The sequence below is a fragment of the Marmota marmota genome, unplaced genomic scaffold (genome assembly GCF_001458135.2).
Source record: "Marmota marmota marmota unplaced genomic scaffold, marMar, whole genome shotgun sequence".
Lineage (NCBI taxonomy): Eukaryota > Metazoa > Chordata > Mammalia > Rodentia > Sciuridae > Marmota > Marmota marmota.
In genome coordinates, this window is record NW_026000016.1 from 21602076 (window position 1) to 21619894 (window position 17819).

Consider the following 17819-nt stretch of genomic DNA (forward strand, 5'->3'; position numbering starts at 1 on the left):
AAACTCAGGAGTGCTTAGCCACCAAGACTGAGCCACATACCCACCCCATTTTATTTTTTTATTTTGAGACAGGGTCTTGCTAAGTTACTTAGGGCCTCACTGAATTACTGAGACTAGCTTTGAACTTGCAGTCCTCTTGCCTCAGCCTATAGGCCTGCACCACCGCACCCAGCTCATTTTCTTTATCATTGATTAAAGATGTTGTATATGTTGAATTAAACTATTTTGGAGCAGGAGATATATTACAATGATACTTTTTAAAGACTTTCAGTATATTTTAATATCTGAAAAGAAACCCCCCCTGCTCACACTTCTTTTCCTTTTTTTCTAAGACTTTGATACTTTTAATAGCTTATTCTTGCCCATAGACTAGAAACATTTATTTCCATCTCTTCCTATTCTACTGTACTCCTCCCTACATTTAAAAAGAACTTTTTACATAGGAGATAATTTGAAAAATATTTAATGGACATATTGTGATTTTTTCCTTTCAAATACTTGGGACTTAAATTTTTTTTTAAATCTTTCATATCCTTTATAAAGACTTACAGTTTTTCATACATTAGGAAATTTCTCAATATTATCTTGAATATTCTTCTTGAATATGTATATATTAGTATGTGGTGAATTTTGTTTTTGCTTTTGAAAATTTTTGTTGCTTATTTTAGTACCTAGAAATGTTACTGATTTGTGTTATCTTATATATCCTTCTGTTTTACTGACCTTTCTCAATTTTAATACCTTCTAATTTTCTGGGTAAACGACTGAATGGGAATTATAGTGATGTCATTTTATAATATTGTTAACTGTTTCACATGCTTGTCAGACAGTATTTAAAATCAATGTTATAAAAGAGTAGTAATGGGTGACATTCTTTTTCTTTATATATTTCTGATGTTTCACCATTAATTATAAAACTGCTACTTTTTTTTTACATTAGAAGATTTAGTGAACTTTTAAAATGCTTTTATTGTGGGACTTAAGAGTAGCATTTGGAATTATTATTATATTTTACCAGTTAGTTTTGGGCTGGGGTAACCACTTTGAAAATCATTTAATCTTCAAAATAATGCATTTATTAGTAAGTTTGCTTTACTAATTTCATTACCTGCAATCTATTCTTTTGTTATAGCTTGTTGTTTTTTTTTACTTACAATTTAATTTTGTTTTTTTACATTTTATTTGGCTCTTTTGTAATTTTAGCAATAAGTGATAGACATCTATAATTTTCATTGGTGGTATCTTTGGTAGATTTTTATTTCAGGGGAATTTTTCCTTGAAACCTTTTGTGCATGTTGTCATCTCAACAGTTAACTGAATAGAAAAACAAGGTTAAAGTGTTCCTTAGGTGATTAGAAAAATAAAAGAGTCGTATAGGTCAGTAGTTAGTGCTATAAGTTTATTTTTAGAGAGAAGTTTTTTTTTTTTTTTTTTTTTTTTAAACAGAGAAGCTTAAAAGCAAGAAAGCAAGAATCTAACTTGCTCTGTTTCTTCTCAATTTAAGCAGTTTTGCATGCCAGGCTGTCTCAGAAACAACTGGACAATCTGTATCTAGCACATGATAAGTATTTTCTTAATAAATAGTTAAATATGCAGTGGACCATTTCCTCTGGTCTACATCAGCTCCTTTTTTATTTTTACCTTTTATACCTCACAGAGGAAGGAGACAGGACATTTTTGTTCAGCTTTAAATCAATCACCATTAACAGTTTTACAGCTCTTATCAGTGCCTTCAAAAAAGGAACAGTGCCCCTAGCTCTTTATTTACTTGTTGTCTATAAACCTACACACATAGGTTCTTTTAGTTTTAAAAGTTTTTTGAGAAATAGGATAGAACAAAGTATGAGCTTTGGAATTAAAAGCTCAGGAAATCTTATGGTCATAATCTGGTCTGTTTTTGCCTACCCTTTGGGCAGTAGCAGAAAGAACCTTTGGACTTTTATATTTCAGCCTAATTTCTAAAAATATGGATTCCAACCAAAGTTCTCCTCCTTCTTAATGTCCTACCTGAAACCAAGAGGTCTACCATTTTTTTCTAGAATAAATATGAAGGAGGTGTTTGTTTGGGCCTTTGTCATTTTCCCCGGATCATTGCAGAAGTTCCCTTTCTTTTCTTTTGTACATTCTAGCTTTATCATCCTCTCCCCCATTTTAATCTTTTTAGAGACACAAATATGATTAAAACTTTCTAACAGTTTCTTATCAGATAAAAGACTTAGACTTTTCCTCACTCATACACCAAAAATAATTCTACATAGGAATTTTAATGTAAAATAAGAAATCTTATAAGTACCAGCAGAAGAATTACAAATACATAATCTTGGTATAAAGACTAAAAAAAAAAAAAAAAAAAAAAACCCACAGACCACAAAGGAATGTAAACCAAGGAAAATATTTGCAATATATGACTGACAAATAATAGCTTTAAATACAGAAAGAATATTATTTTTGTTTGAGAATATGCAAAAATGATATACATTTATGTGCATAGTACCTTATAGAAAGGAGTTATTATTTTATTATAGATGAATTAATCTTGTGTTATTACTTCTATAGCAAAAGCAAATTAGTTATTCACCTGGAGTTTGCAGCATAGAACATCAGCAAGAGATAAACAAACTGAAGACTGATTTAGAAAAGAAAAGTATCTTTTATGAAGAAGAATTATCTAAAAGAGAAGGAATACATGCAAATGAGATTAAAAATCTGAAGAAAGAACTGCATGATTCAGAAGGCCAGCAACTTGCTCTCAACAAAGAAATTATGGTTTTAAAAGACAAACTGGAAAAAACCAGGAGAGAAAGGTATGAGTCACATTATTTATTCATTCAATAAAAATGTATTGGGTATTTGTTTTGTGAAAAATGCTGGAGATACACAGGCAATAAGCATGTCCCAGTTCTCAAGGACACCAAAGTTAAGATTAGTAAATAGAAAATTACAGTACAGTATAGTAGGAAAGCAAATGGAATAAGTTTAGGAGCACACACAGGCACAAGAAGTAACTTTGGTACATTTAGGATTTCTGGACAAAACTAATTCTTAGCTGAGAGCTAATAAGTAAAAAGATGTAGGAAGGGAAGAGTGTTCAAGCAGAGGTTGCAGAATGTGCTAAGATCCAGAGAAAATGTGGAGCCTAATACGTTCAGAAACTGAAAGCTATTTATTATGATAGAAGCATAAATAGAAGGGAGTGGTAAAAAATGAGTCTGCAAGGAAAATAAAGCCAAGATCATGAATAAATGTAATGCATTTGCCATTTAAGGCCATTGAAGGAAAAGCATGATTTTTAATTTCTGTATTTGAATGATCACTTACTACTGGGTAAAGAATGATTTGAAAAGTGCAGACAGGTATAGGAGTTCAGCTATGAGAAATGAGATTATGGATGTTAGGTAGTGATAGAGAAGTTGGAGAGAATTGAATGGATTCAGAAGTTCTGCTGAGAAGACAGAACATGTAGGACATAATGATCAGCTATGAGAAGTGAGGGAACAGGAGAAATTTTCCGTAATGCTCAAATATCTGGATTTCAGGCACAGTGGTACATGCCTGCAATCCTAGTGACTTGAGAGGCTAAGGCAGGAATATCATAAGTTCAAGGATCAGCCTGGGCAACCTAGTGAGACCCTGTCTCAAAATAAAAAATAAAAAGTACTGGGTAATATATATCAGTGGTAGAATGCTCCTGAGTTTAATCCTCAATGTGGTCAAAATAAGCAAAAAAAACAACACTTTAGATTTCAGGCAACTAGATACATATAATTGTCATTCTTAACTTATACTGGAAGCCCAAGTTTATTCAGTTTGGTGCATTCATTGACTCAACAAAATTATTTTAAGAACCTACTATGTGCAAAGCATTGGTGTATATACTAGGATATAGCAATGAGCAGACAAAGAAAATCCTGATCTTTATGGAGTTTTCCTTTAGTATGGTAAAAGACAAAGAAATAAAATGTAGAACACATTAAGTAATGATAAATGCTAAAAACAAAAAATAAAGTAGGAAATGACTATTAAGAATTAAGAGGACAAATTAAATTACATATGTGTGTACATATGCATGCACATATATTTTAATATATATAGAATGGATAGACAGAAACATAATATATATGTTTTGTATATATTTACATGCCAGGGGAAAATATACTGAGAGGTGATGTCTGAATTAAGACTAAGGAAATTTAGGTAAATGCTTAAAAGGTGTATGAGAAGATCATTATACACAAAGAATAAGTCTATTAAAAAAATTGTAGGAAGCTGGTATGGCTTAAGTATAGGCAAGGGCAAAGAAGAATAGAAATGAGTCAGATAACAGGAGTCGGTTTTTTTAAGCCTTATAAGTCATATATTGGTGATTTATTGTAGTTTACTTCAGGAAACTTGTTTCTCATCAGGATTACTATGACTCCTGGGTTAAGAATAGTCTGAATTAGATAAGAGCAAACTATAAGACTATCTAGAAGGCTGTTGTCATAATCCAGGCAAAAGATGATGACTCAGGCCTAGGCTGGTGGCAAAAGGGATAGTTAGAAATGTTCAAATTTTAATATTCTTTAAAGGTAAAGGGTAATGGTATTGGTTGATGGATTAGATATGGAATGAAAGCTAAAGAAAGAATCAAGGATGATCCTGTGGTTTTGACAAGAGCAAATGGAAGACTATAGTTACCACTCAGGAAGACTACAAGAGAAGCAAGTTTCAGATGAGTGTATTATCGAGAGCTTTGTTTAATCAGCTGGCTTGCAGATGCTTGACCTTCAGGTAGATATATGAAGTAGGCTTATATAGAGAGCACCCTGGATTTCAGGGGTAGAGATATAATTCTGAGAATATCATTCACATGATATTTAAGCCATGGAGACAGAATGAGATCATTTAGATAGAAAGGAGACTCTAGAACTGAACACTGAGGCACTCCAATCTTTAGAAGTTGGGAGATGAGGATGAACAAGCAAAATGGAAGGAGAAAGAATAGTCAGAATGATACGAAATAAACCAAGCAAATTTAGTATCCTGGAAGCCTGCTGAAGAAACTTGTCAACATGTCAAATAAAATGATGTACAAATCAAGTAAAATAAGGACTACACAGTGGCATTTGAGTTTAGTAATATGAAGGTCACTGGTGACTTTGATAAGAATAATGTCAGTGGAAAAGTAGGGACAAACACCCCACAGTGGGATCAAGAGAGACTTGAAAGAGAGCAATTGGAACAGAGTGTAGATAACAATTGTTAGTACTTGGAGTTGTTACTGCCAAAGTAAGAGGTGAAATAAGAGAGGAGCTGGAGGAGAATTTTCTGTCAAAGTTACCTTGATCCTTGTTTTTTTTTTTAAGGTAAGAGCAATAAATAGCATATTTTTAATATAGTGGAAGTTTTCTAATAGTTCATTCAGTGGAGAGAGGGGAGAAAATTACCAGAGAAGTGTAATATTGGAGAGATTGGCCTTACTCAGTCTTACTTTTTTTTTTAACCTATGGTAAGAAAAAATTGATATTTATGCATAAATGAAGATAGGTAGGAACATGTTTATGTGTTGACCTCCCTTGTTGAGTTAGGCATGTTGAATGTGAGGTGTTTTGAACATACATTTGTGGAGATTTTAAGTCAATAGTTTGAAGCCCGTAAAAGCTTCAGAGGTAGATTCAGAGGACCTCAGTATAAGAAATAACTGTAAGCAAATGTTGTGGTTGATGAGCTACCTCAGGGAGAACTTAAAGAGAGAGGAGACAAGCACCTGAGACAGAATTCCAAGAAGTGCTGGTATTTATGGGAAGAACAGAAGGAAAGGAGTTCACAAAGACAGCTAAAAAGAAGCCCAGGTTGTTGGCTACAAGTCCAGAAAGTATGGTAACATCAAAGGCAAGAGAAGATAGCAGTTCATGAGGGAAAGAAAGAACAACATTGTCAACAATAGATTGGATGTGATAATAGTTAAGTCAATAGTGAGTTTTGAGAGAGCAGTTTTGGTTTTATTTAAGTAATGGAGGCAGAAGCCAGGTATTGGTATGGTGGGGAGCAATTAGGTAATGAGAAAGAATATGGTAAAAATTGACATAAATAAATACCAACCAAATTTGTTGTTTCTGCATAAATCTGAAAGAGACTATTGGTACAGTCAATTTTAGTTTGGAGAACACCAACTTGGTGAAGTGCTGTCACAAGATTTACATTTCAAAAGGCTTGTTTATTTCTTTTCATGTGTGTCATCCTTCTTTGATTCTTTACTTATTATATTTTGTCAAAAACAGGAAGATCTATTATAACTTAAACAAGGACTGTAGCGTTTGCATTATTGTAAAGTGGCAAAATAGGCTCATTGAAGATCGATTTCAAGGAAATGTAGCCTGTTTATTTCCATTACTTTACCTTTAAATAAAATTCAAAATATGCTTTAAAAATAAGGCTTGTTTACTTGAAGAACATAAATTCATCTAATATTTAAAGAAGCATAATGCTTAGCATTACAGTTACACAGATGTCCTTATATTAACTGAGTTCAACTTTTGAAGTAAAAAAAATTTTTTTGGTACCAGAGGTTGAACCCGGGGTGCTTAATTGCTGATCCACATTCGCAGCCCTCTTTTATATTTTATTTTGGGACAGGGTCTTGCTAATTTGCTTAGGCCTCATTCAATTGCTAAAGCTGGCTTTGAACTTGCAATCTTTATTTATTTATTTATTTTTTAAGTTTTAGATAAATACAATACATCCATTTTATTTATTTATTTATATGTGGCACTAAGGATCAAATCCAGTGCCTCACACGTGCTAGGCAAACACTCTACCACTGAGTTACAGCCTTAGCTCCTGAACTCACTATCTTCCTGCCTCAGCCTCTTGAGCCGCTGGGATTACAGTTTAAAGTAAAATTTAGAGTCCATAGTGTATAGTAACAATAACAACAGTTTTACACGGGTTAGCAAAAATCAAAGAAAAGCATTAAATCTCTTATACATTTAGGAAACAAGTGTTAATGATCAGAAACAGACTTAGTCAAAGCAAAAGATGATATATGACAGTTCTTCAAATGGCAGTGTGGCCCTTCTATGTCAGATACAACGTAGAAAAAAAGAGCGCTTTTTGGTTAAATTGCTGGTAAACCTACATAAACTTTCATTTTTACACACTTTTACATAACACTTAGACAAGGCTCATACAAGGTTCTCAGATGTATACATATATCCAGTCACATATTTAGGGGATCAACTATATTGTTATAACCTAAAATAACAGTTTTTTATTTAACCAGTTATGAATCATTTAAAAGACTTTAAAACAGGTACAAACCCTAATTCCTTTAAGACTTAGTTTCCCTAAGTAATAAATCCTAATAGATACAAGAGAATTATCTTGATAGATAAGAGCAGATCAGTGATTCAGACTTTGCTTCATATCAGTATGTTAAAATTTAAATAACTTTGTGCTAATTATAGCCAATTTAATTACATACACAAAATTTTTTGAGATTTACATTCCACAAACTTTCTGCAACTTATTTAGACATTCTACAACTTGTTTACATCCTTAGTTTTGTCCTCTCTTTCATCTTGGACTTTAGCATAAGAAGATTATTTTAGCATACAAAATGCTTTCTCATCCAGAAATTTTTTTAACCTTCTCATTTTTCATACTAAAATATATTTCCACACTTATAACTTTCTTATATCTCTTTTCTAATTTCAGACCCTTTCTTAAATTCATATTCTGAAAAAATCTATATGAATGTTATCTGTGTATTTAATTTACTCAACAGATTTCATCCCAGGAAAGGGATTAGACAATCTGGCATATATAAAAACTGTTCCTTGGGCTGGGGTTGTGGCTCAGCAGTAGAGTGCTCACCTAGTGCATGTGAGGCCCTGGGTTCGATCCTCAGTACCACATAAAAATAAACAAAAATAAAAAACCACAAAGGTATTTAAAAAAATAATAGTTTCCATTAAAAAAAAAAAAACTGTGCCTTAATCCTTTTTTACTCCCTGTACTCAGGCATTTAAGAGATTGGAATGCAGGATACTTTTGAGCCTGACCTGTCTCTCTTATAATCATTAAAATGCCATCAACTTTAAGTGAGTTCCCCACTGTCAGTCATACGCAGTCTCCTTTTGCACCTTTTTTCTTACACTAGGCATATTGATATTAAATGGAGTAGTCCCTTTCTATCCTTTTTTTCAGTCTTCCTTGAAGATCCCTTTGCAGAAGCTACCAACAAAACAGATTGACTTTAGTTTCTGTGTTTTTCTTTTTGGGGTGTAGTTATTTATGGCTGCCAGTGCCCCCATGCATTTAGTTTGATAGGTTACTGTTACAGCAAGAACTGCTCTGTCCCAGTGATGGATATCCCCTGATCAACTGGGGTGTTCCATCAGATAAAAGGGGAGATTTTCTGCACCCAGGTAATAAAGCTAACAGTGCTGGAACCTACCACCATGTCCTCTGTAGCCAGCAGTCTCTACCACTGTGGGAAAAAGGGGCTACAAGGCAAGGCAGAGGCCAGATTCTCTTTGCCCATTTTTCTATAGCCTGGACAACTTTCCTAGGATTTTAAAAATTTTCTTCTTAGCCCAGGGCCAGTGTGTCTGACCCACAGGGAGATGATCTGCAGCTGCATGGAGCCAAGCTGAGAAACTGTAGGGGGACTACCATCACTGGGTTGAAAGGATTTAAATCTTTTCTTAACCCTTTCTTCTGGTTTCCTACTATCCTTGCACACCAGAGGCAGTGCCTTTTTGCATCATCAACCTAATTTCTAAATGTTAAGACTCCTTATCATGCAACTCATCAATGCTCATACATACAGAATCTCTTCTATATACTACTTCTGACAGACCAACTCTGCCTGAAAGATTGTATAATAATCCAGAAAAACCATTCAAAGGCCAGAGAACAGATTATGTTATTGTAGAACATCTTTCTCTTGGACAGACCTATAGGTGGCCCATTCAGCCAAGATCTTTCTTCCCAAGAGACCACTGATGAGATCTAGGTAGCATGGCTCATGTCTTAAAGGGCCAGAAACAGATACAAAAAAAGAAACACAGGAGGCAACCAGAGAGGATTTCCAAAACCTTGGCAGATAGGGACCTTTAAAATGGACAGACCTGCACATACAGAATTTCTTCCACTTCCTTTACCTCTGACAGACCAAATTCATCTACAAGATTGAACAAAAAAAGAAACACAAAAGCGGACAACCAGAAAGGATCCCCAAAACCATGGCAAACAAATGGAAACCTTTTAAATATACCAGCCAAGATCTTTCCCAAGAGATTACCTATAGGATCAGCTCAGTATTGCCCATGTCTTAAAATGGGCAGTAACAAGCTGGGTACAGTGGCACAGTCCTGTAATCCCAATGACTCAGGAGGCTGAGACAGGAGGATCACAAGTTCAAAGGCAGCCTCAGCAAAAGCAAGGTGCTAAGCAACTCAGTGAGACTCTGTCTCTAAATAAAATACGAAATAGGGCTGGGGATGTGGCTCAGTGGTTGAGTGCCCCTGAGTTCCATCCCCGGTACCAAAAAAAAAAAAAAGGCAGTAACAGATACAAACAAAACCACAGACAACCAAAAGGAATTCCCAAACCCAAAGCTAACAAACAGATGAGAACCTGGAACCGACCAGAAAGGAGTAAAAATCCCTGGATTCTTGAGTCCCATTTAACCATGACTCCTACACCAGCAGCACCACAGTTATCCCCACAAAGAGGGACTAGATGTTCCCATGAAGAGCAACCAGATGTGTGGAGTCAAGGGTCTTGGTGTGCACACCAGGGGATTTACCAGATGGCCAAGGGTGTTGCAGCTTTATTGCACTCGGTTTCCTTTTTCTCAAAGTGGACCAAGATGGAGCAACCTATACTGTTCAGGGAGAGAAAGCAGAGTTCCCCCAAGCAAAAGGAACTTCAGCAGCTGCTGGGACAGCCCCTCAGTTCCTTCCTTGACTCACAGGAATAGCTCCTCTGGTTTAACTGAGGGAAATTTACTTGTCTCTCAACTCTCTGGCAGTTGTCTCTCAACAAGTTCACCAGCACCTTGCATCCTACCAAGGAAGTGGGCTGCTTGGATAGTCAGGCCTGCCTAAGAAACCTGTAGTGGGGGCTGCTTTCAGGTCCCATTCGGGGTGCCAGATTTGTTACTGAAAGCTCAGTCTTATCCCTGATGCCAGTCCAATAAGAGGACTTGGTTTTGAGAAAAAGAAGTTATATTGTTTTGGTAGCAAAAGAAAAAGCATGGGAAACTCCATCCCCCGAGGCTGTGATACTTGTTACATGAAGTTACTTTGTTTAACTTTAGAGTTCTAAACAATACTACATAATGCATTTGGACTGTAGATAAATAATAAGCACAGTAACACATTTGCTTGGTGATAAGACGATTTGTTTTCCTTGAATTTAAAATTTAAATTATAATTGGGGCTCCGGTTATGGCTCAGTGGTAGAGCATTCGCCTCACATGTGCAAGGCTAGGGTTCGATCTCAGCACCACATAAAAATAAATAAATAAAATAAAGTTTAAAAAATTAAATTATAATTTATGTTTAGTGATTTAGTGGGATAGGGAATTTAGAAAAAAATTTTTTTGGTTGTTGATAGTCCTTTGTTTTACTTATTTATTTTTATGTGGTGCTGAGGATCAACCCAGTGCCTCACACATGCTAGGCAAGTGCTCTACCACTGAGCCATAACCCCAGCCCACATTTTCAAATAAAAAAAAAAAAAAAAGTTGTGCTTTTAAACTGACAAGTCTATTGATTAAAAGCCCACAAGTGTGACTTTTAATTTTGAGGGAAATTGGAATACTCAAGCTGTAAGTTAAGTAAATCAGTGAGTACAACAGCCAATCTGGAATACCATTTTTTTAGTAGAAGAGTTTCTGTTGTGACGTTTTCCAGTATCATCTGCAGATTCAGAGGACACCTCCCACAATGCTTTTTTAGAATGCCAGTCTTCCCTCTTACTAATATATTTACTAATGCCTTGGTAAAAGGAGTGTTCTCAAGTGTACTCAGGGAGTGGCTGAGCAGTTAGCACACAACAGAGCCAATCTTTAACATTCTTATCTCCCTGAGCCAGCAGACTCTTGAGAGGTTCCACACTTCAAACTCATTGATTGCAGGCCACCATTGGGTCCAAGCTTCCAGGACTTAACCTAGCAGTGTATGTTTCATCTGTTTTCTGATAAATTCTTTAAAACAAATCAGTCCATCAACCAAAACTTTATTCATCTTGCACCGCCTTAAGCCATTTGCTGCTTAATAATATTTTGGGGAATTATTTTAAAAAAAGAGATTTGGTCATTGTTGTGCATATCAACATTTGTCCCTCCCTCTTGATGGGATATACTGAGAAGAGTATAGCATTATTCTTGTGATATTTCAGCCAAGGATGAAATATTTAAGTCTGACAAATTTAGGTTGAGGGGTCACCCAATGAGAGGCCTGCAGTCTAAAAACAGTTGTGAGAGAGAGAGAAGATGAGGTCTGTTCTAGACCAAGGGAAAGTGAAGAGATACAGTTGATTCCTGTACTAGATAAGAAAAAGAGACATTGTTGGGATGGTCACCAAACCTTGACTATGGTCTGTGGTTTTGGACAGTAGTGTTCTGGTAAGGGTGAATCTTTTAATTCAGAGGGTTGCTTAGTCTTTATGTTAGAGAGTGCCCTTGATCTTGAGATATTTAGAGCAATATTTAGAGGTAAAAAAGTAATATTTGCAGCTGCCTCTCAGTGGTTCACAACAATAATGAAATCATTAAACACACAGAGTAATGGAACAAATAAAGTAAAATGTTAACAGTTGGAGAACCTGGGTGAAGAGGATACAAGAATTCTTTGCACTTATATCTTTTCTACAAGGCTGAAATTATTTCAAAGTCAATTTTTAAAAATATCTGAGTTCATATATAAGTTTATTTCAAAATATTATCAAGGACTGTAAAATACAATTTTTAGTAAAACTAGGAAGTGACTAGACCAATCTTAAGGAAGGGCCCATGACTTCGTATTTTCTAAGGATATTTTGATACAAATACACACAAAAAAAGTATCTAATTTGAACTCAGACTAATTTGTCTTTGAATTTATTTTAATGAATACGAAGCAGAAGATAAGTATTACTTCCATTTTGACATTTCATTAGTCTTGATAGGATCTTCCCTAAATATATAATATATATTAGCCATCCCACCCCAGATAGTGTGTATGGCATTTTCATATTTTATTTTCTTTATAGAACTTATCTGAAATTAGTTCATTTACTCACTTTTCATTGCTGTGAGAGTAGAACCTATCTGTAGGGCTCAGTATTTCTTGGCACCTACTAGACATTCTATAAATATTGGTTACATGATTCAATAAACCAATCAGCAACTATTGGAATAAATAAATAAATTCTTGGAAAGTATTTTATTAGGCCTTCCATTGCATGTGAACATGTTGTGTTGTATGTAAATAATGTTCCTATAGTTCAGTCTGAATTTATGTGTGTTATGTAATTTTTGCAAAACTAATTTGTTTTCTGCTGACCTTTGACTCAATTTCTTCTTTTCTTTAATATTTTCAATTGTGTTAGTCAAAGTGAAAGAGAAGAATTTGAAAATGAGTTTAAACAACAGTATGAACGAGAAAAAGTGTTACTAACTGAAGAAAATAAAAAGTTGACAAGTGAACTTGATAAGGTGAGTGAGTCAGTCTCATTCGAGCATATGTTAGATGTTAAACACTGTGACAGAAATTGTGGGTATAATTTGGTTTGGTGTACATTTTTAGTTTAATAGTCTTCTTTACAAGCTGAATGCTTATACAGTTCAGGTAATTTTCTCTTGTACCCATTTGTGACAGGAATATTCTGAAAGAACATTTTGCTTTTGTTTATTTCATCTTATTCTTTGTCCCCTTTATTTTTGATCCTATTCTTTATTTTACTTTCTATCTATTCTCTTTTTAGCTTTCTTATTTTCATCACTCTCCTGTCATGGCTTGTCATGTTCAGGCTAAATGAAGATTGGCCCTTTGTGAAAGCAGGGATAGTTAGGCCAAATCTCAAGAATTCTAATAGCTATGATTTCATATTTATAATGGAAAACTGATAATAGCTAGAAATAATACCAGGAGTTAGTGAAAATCCAAAGACTGAATCTGCCTAATCTTTGTCTCGAATAAAGATAAGCAGATTTATTAGACTTTAGAATTAGCCATATTTATAAACAAAATTTCATATACTTAAAGGAATTTTTTTTCATTTATTATTTCAGATTTTTATATCGCTGCCGTTCTGCAGCTCATGTCCCAATTCCTAATGAACAGTTGTAAAAAATCCTAATATTAATTACAAGTTTTAATATTAACTTACATGAAATAAGAAGGGATGGTAAATTGGATTTTATAATGATTCCTGGATTTTTATATGGGGCTGGAGTTGTAGCTCAGTAGAGCATTTGCCTAGCACATGTGAGACTAGGTTCGATCCTCAGCACTACATAAAAATAAATAAATACAACAAAGGTATTGTGTCCATTTAAAAAAAAAAGTTCTGTTATGAGTTATTCTAATAACAGCTTGAAAGACCATGACTAAAGAGAGAATTGCATTTCTCTGAATTTTTATTTTTTTATAACTCTATTTCTATCACTACTTTCCTCATGATTATTTAACATTTTAAAATGCTAAGGAAACATTTAAGGTCTTTAGAAATTGGATTTTGCTTGTTTGATTGGAAATTCCTTGAGAAAGAATATTGTTAGTTCATCTTGTAAAATCCTATAAACCTGAGATACAAAATAACTATGAAAAGTAGCTGAAGAATAAGTAGCATAAATGGATTTTTAAAGCATGAATTATGTCCGAACTTTATTTTATATACATCATAGTTATTTTCATCAAAATAAGACTATAAATATTTGAACTTTATCCAAATAGATTACCTAATTATTATTTCATGTATTTGACAAATATAACTACAAAATTTAATGTCATTTCTGCACGACAGAATTTTAAGACTTTCTTAAGCAATACCTTGAGATACAGATTATATACAATCAAACTCTAGAAAGCCACTTCATGTAGTGCTTCTAAGCAAATTACCTAGTTAAAAAAAATGTTATTACGAAATTCTCTGGAGAATAATCAAATTGAGTATAGATCAAATTTTGTATTCAGTCCTTGGTTTAATTTTGTTACTAAATATGAAGCTCTGCTGAGTTTACCAAAAATATATTTTTAAATACTCTTTTAATTAAAACTGTTTGGTAATCTAATATGTCCATAAGGAGGGGACTTATTTAGGCCTAGCATCTGTAGAGAAGCCTGAGGGATGGTTTATGAAAAACAGAACATTACCTTTTCTTGATGAATTTTAAGGTATGATATGGGATATGAATCCTACTTTGAGAGCAAATTCATATAGTAGGCGAGTATTCAATAACAAATGATTTCAGGAGCCTGACAAAAAGATCTGGAATCTCTGCTTCCATGTGAATCTCTGCTGTTTCTGATCCCTTAATTTTTGCTTCTCTCCTTAACTCTTAGTTCACTCCATTGCACAACTTCACCATCTCTTTCCATGTCTTTATTTTGCCAGTTTGTTTTAAATTCATTATTTTTCCCAAGAATGATAACCAACTAATGTATTTGCCATTGCTTTACCAGCTATCTCATTGGGAACCAGGTTTAAGAAAACTAGATTCCTTCTTAACAGAATTGTACATTTATTACTATTGAAAGTTACACACAGTAGATTTTCTCATTTTAAGCCTCAAAAATAACAAAAAAACAAATAGAAACAAACAAATAATATTTTCAGAAGGGTATAAGCTCTGTTTTTTATTAAAAGAAAAGTTTTTGCAAATAAAATTTATACGTATGCCAGAGTAAAATAAAAGTTTTTTTAAAACATTTTACTTTTTAGTTGTGAGTGGACACAATACCTTTGTTTTATTTTTATGTGCTGCTGAGGACATTAGTGCTCATGCATGCTAGGCAAGCCCTCTTCCTCTGAGCCACAACCCCAGCCCAAATTAAATAGTTTTTATAGTACAAAATATGTAATTTATATCTTGTTTTCCAATTGTGATTTTACACAAAAGCAACATTGCAAAAAATGTAGAAAATTTTTAACATGAAAGTCACATATAATTTCATCAGCGCAAAACAACTGTTGTAATTTATAATATTCCTTTCCAGATTTTCCACACTCATATTATTTCATAATTACAGTTATGTATACATTCTTTTAATATGCCTTTTTACTTAAAATCTCAAGAGCACTACTAGTGTTGTAAATATTATAAGTCAGATATTTCAACACAGAAATAGTAAAACCTTTCAAACATGCAAAATGAACTAATACTTAGGTAGAATTTATTACATGTAGGTCTTCTTCTGAGTTTATTTTATATAACTCATTTCCACAATTGTCTAAAATAAGCTCTATTATTCTTGCCACTTTATAGATGAAAATACCAAGTCAAAGAAGAGTTGTGTTGTTTTCCTAACCACAGATTGGGACTTGAATATATTCCAGAGTTCATGCTTACTCAGTAATAATGCAAAGGTTAACTTTTTTCTGACTTGTTTTAAACAACTCTCTGTAACTGTTGTACTATAGCATGGGAAGTCTGCATTTTCTACTCTTACAAATTTCCTGCTGACACCCTAACCACAAATTAATTGGAAAAACTGCCAGAAACAGTGGTGATCAAAAAAGAATGTGTTGCAGGGACCAGTGAGGAGAAGATGCTGCATTTGCAACTCTCAAAAATGACTGGTAGACTTGTGGTTGTGCTAGCATGAAGAGATTGATGAATCCTCCCCACCAAAACAAACAAACAAAGCAAAGAAACAATTTCAGAGCTCTTGGAATTGACCAGAGTTAGAAAATATTTCTGAGATGCATTGAGAACTATCCAAACATGTCCATATACTATGTTAATGACTTGGTGGACTCATTGTTAAGATTCTCTCCAGATAGAACTATAGTGAATTCAAGAACATCCCTGTCAAAATTCTGGTATGCTTTTTGTTAGAATTGGTGAGCTTACACGTAAATTTATACAGCAGTACAGAAGATCTAGAAAAGCCAAAATATTTGGTGAAAATATCCTATACTTGGAGGATTCATTCTATGTAATCTTAATACTTAATATAAATATATAGGAATAAAAGAAACCTATAGAATTGGAATAATGAAACAAAAAAAATGAGTCTGAATGTAAACCCTCATATTTATGCTGAATTGATTTCTCAGGAGAATCAGTTCAGTTATAATTCAATGAGAAAAGGATAGTCTTTTCACATGTTGTTGGAACATCTATACATCCATGTTTGAGGGAAAAAATGAACTTAGATTAAAATTAACTCAAAATACATCATCAGCTGAAATTTAAGAAGTATGTAAGAGAAAATCTTTGTGATTTGGGGGTTAGAGAATTGCATTTAAAGCACAGTGTATGAAAGAAAAACTATGATACATTGAATTTCAAAATTCGAAAACAATTAAGAAAATGAAAAGACATGCACAGGTAGGGAGGAAATATTTCTACATCGTATATCTGATTAAAAAAATACTTCTATTCATAACATATAAAATTTTTTTTTAAATTTTAAGTTGTCAATGGACCTCTATTTTATTTATTTATATGTGGTGCTGAGAATCAAACCCAAGTGCTCTACCACTGAGCCTCAACACCAGCCCAACATATAAAAATTTTAAAACTCAATTCCTACCAACAATCTTTTTAAGTATGTAGAGAAAAAAATGGAATTGACATTTTGTGAAAGATGATGTATGAATAACAAGCACATGAAAAGATGTTCAAAGTCATTAGGAAAATGTAAATGAAAATGACAGTGAGAATGCTGTATGTACATGCTCAAGAATGATTACTGTAATCAAGAATGGTGGCATACAAGGATATGGAGGAACTAATATACTGCTCGTATTAAATGGTATAGCAACTAAAGAAAAATAAATAAATAAATCCAGTAAAAATAAATGTAAAACATAAATAAAAAACTTACCAGGGATAATAGCAAATAAGCAAAACACTAAAATCCAGGAGAGGAAAAAAAATGTAACAGCAAAAACAAAAGTGTTGATTTGGAAGATGGCGGCGAGGGGAGTGCATTACCCCCGTGTGCTGCTTCACTGTGTGGGAGTATGACAAGTCAGGACGGCTAAAGGATATCTTGTTAGGAATTTCCAGCAATAGTGGGGTGCTCCGGAACCTGGAGGAAGGATTTCCATCGCACGAGGATCGGCTACGGGGACTCAAACGCGAGAGGTTTGTCGCACGGAGGGTAACTGCTTATTCAGCAAATCGCCCCGCGGCTAGAGTCTGCAGTGTGCGCTGGGATAGAGACGCAGGGTTACAGCGCTGTAGTTTCTGCCAGCCGCGCAAGCACCGTACTCAGGGCTGAATTCTGGGTTCCAGACGGGGTAAGGAAGCGGTCCTGCTCGGTTCTACACACCGGTCAGTCCACAGAGGAGGCCAGCAGCCACCATCTTGGTAAACTGACGTCACGTCCCCTGTTTTCGACTGACCGCAACTCATTCAGCCATAGATCAGGTAATTCCAGGCTACAATTCGCCTGTGGCTTGCAAACAGATTGCTAGGGTTCTGCGCCTGGGTGCTTCTAAGACCCTGAGCCTATCGGAGCGAACGCCGAGCGCGGGGCGCCCAAGTTCCGGCTCCCGGAACCGCCCCGCGGAGGCTGCTTCATGAACCCTGCCCCTATCAGAGCATACAACAAGCACTAAGCAGCCGAACTCCGGCTCCCGGAACTGAGCCCGCGGGGACTGCTTCTTGGAGC

General features: G+C 34.6%; 1 protein-coding gene across 14 annotated transcripts in view; it reads left to right on the top strand.

The window, feature by feature from the left end:
- Cdc42bpa (CDC42 binding protein kinase alpha) overlaps positions 1-17819 on the top strand; it is a 309215-nt gene that overhangs the window by 187286 nt on the left and 104110 nt on the right. For all 14 annotated transcript variants that reach the window (XM_048809282.1, XM_048809272.1, XM_048809276.1 and 11 more), the window contains 2 exons: positions 2557-2804; positions 12583-12688. In XM_048809282.1, the coding sequence (XP_048665239.1) occupies positions 2557-2804; positions 12583-12688 (354 nt within the window). The remainder of the gene's footprint in view (positions 1-2556; positions 2805-12582; positions 12689-17819) is intronic.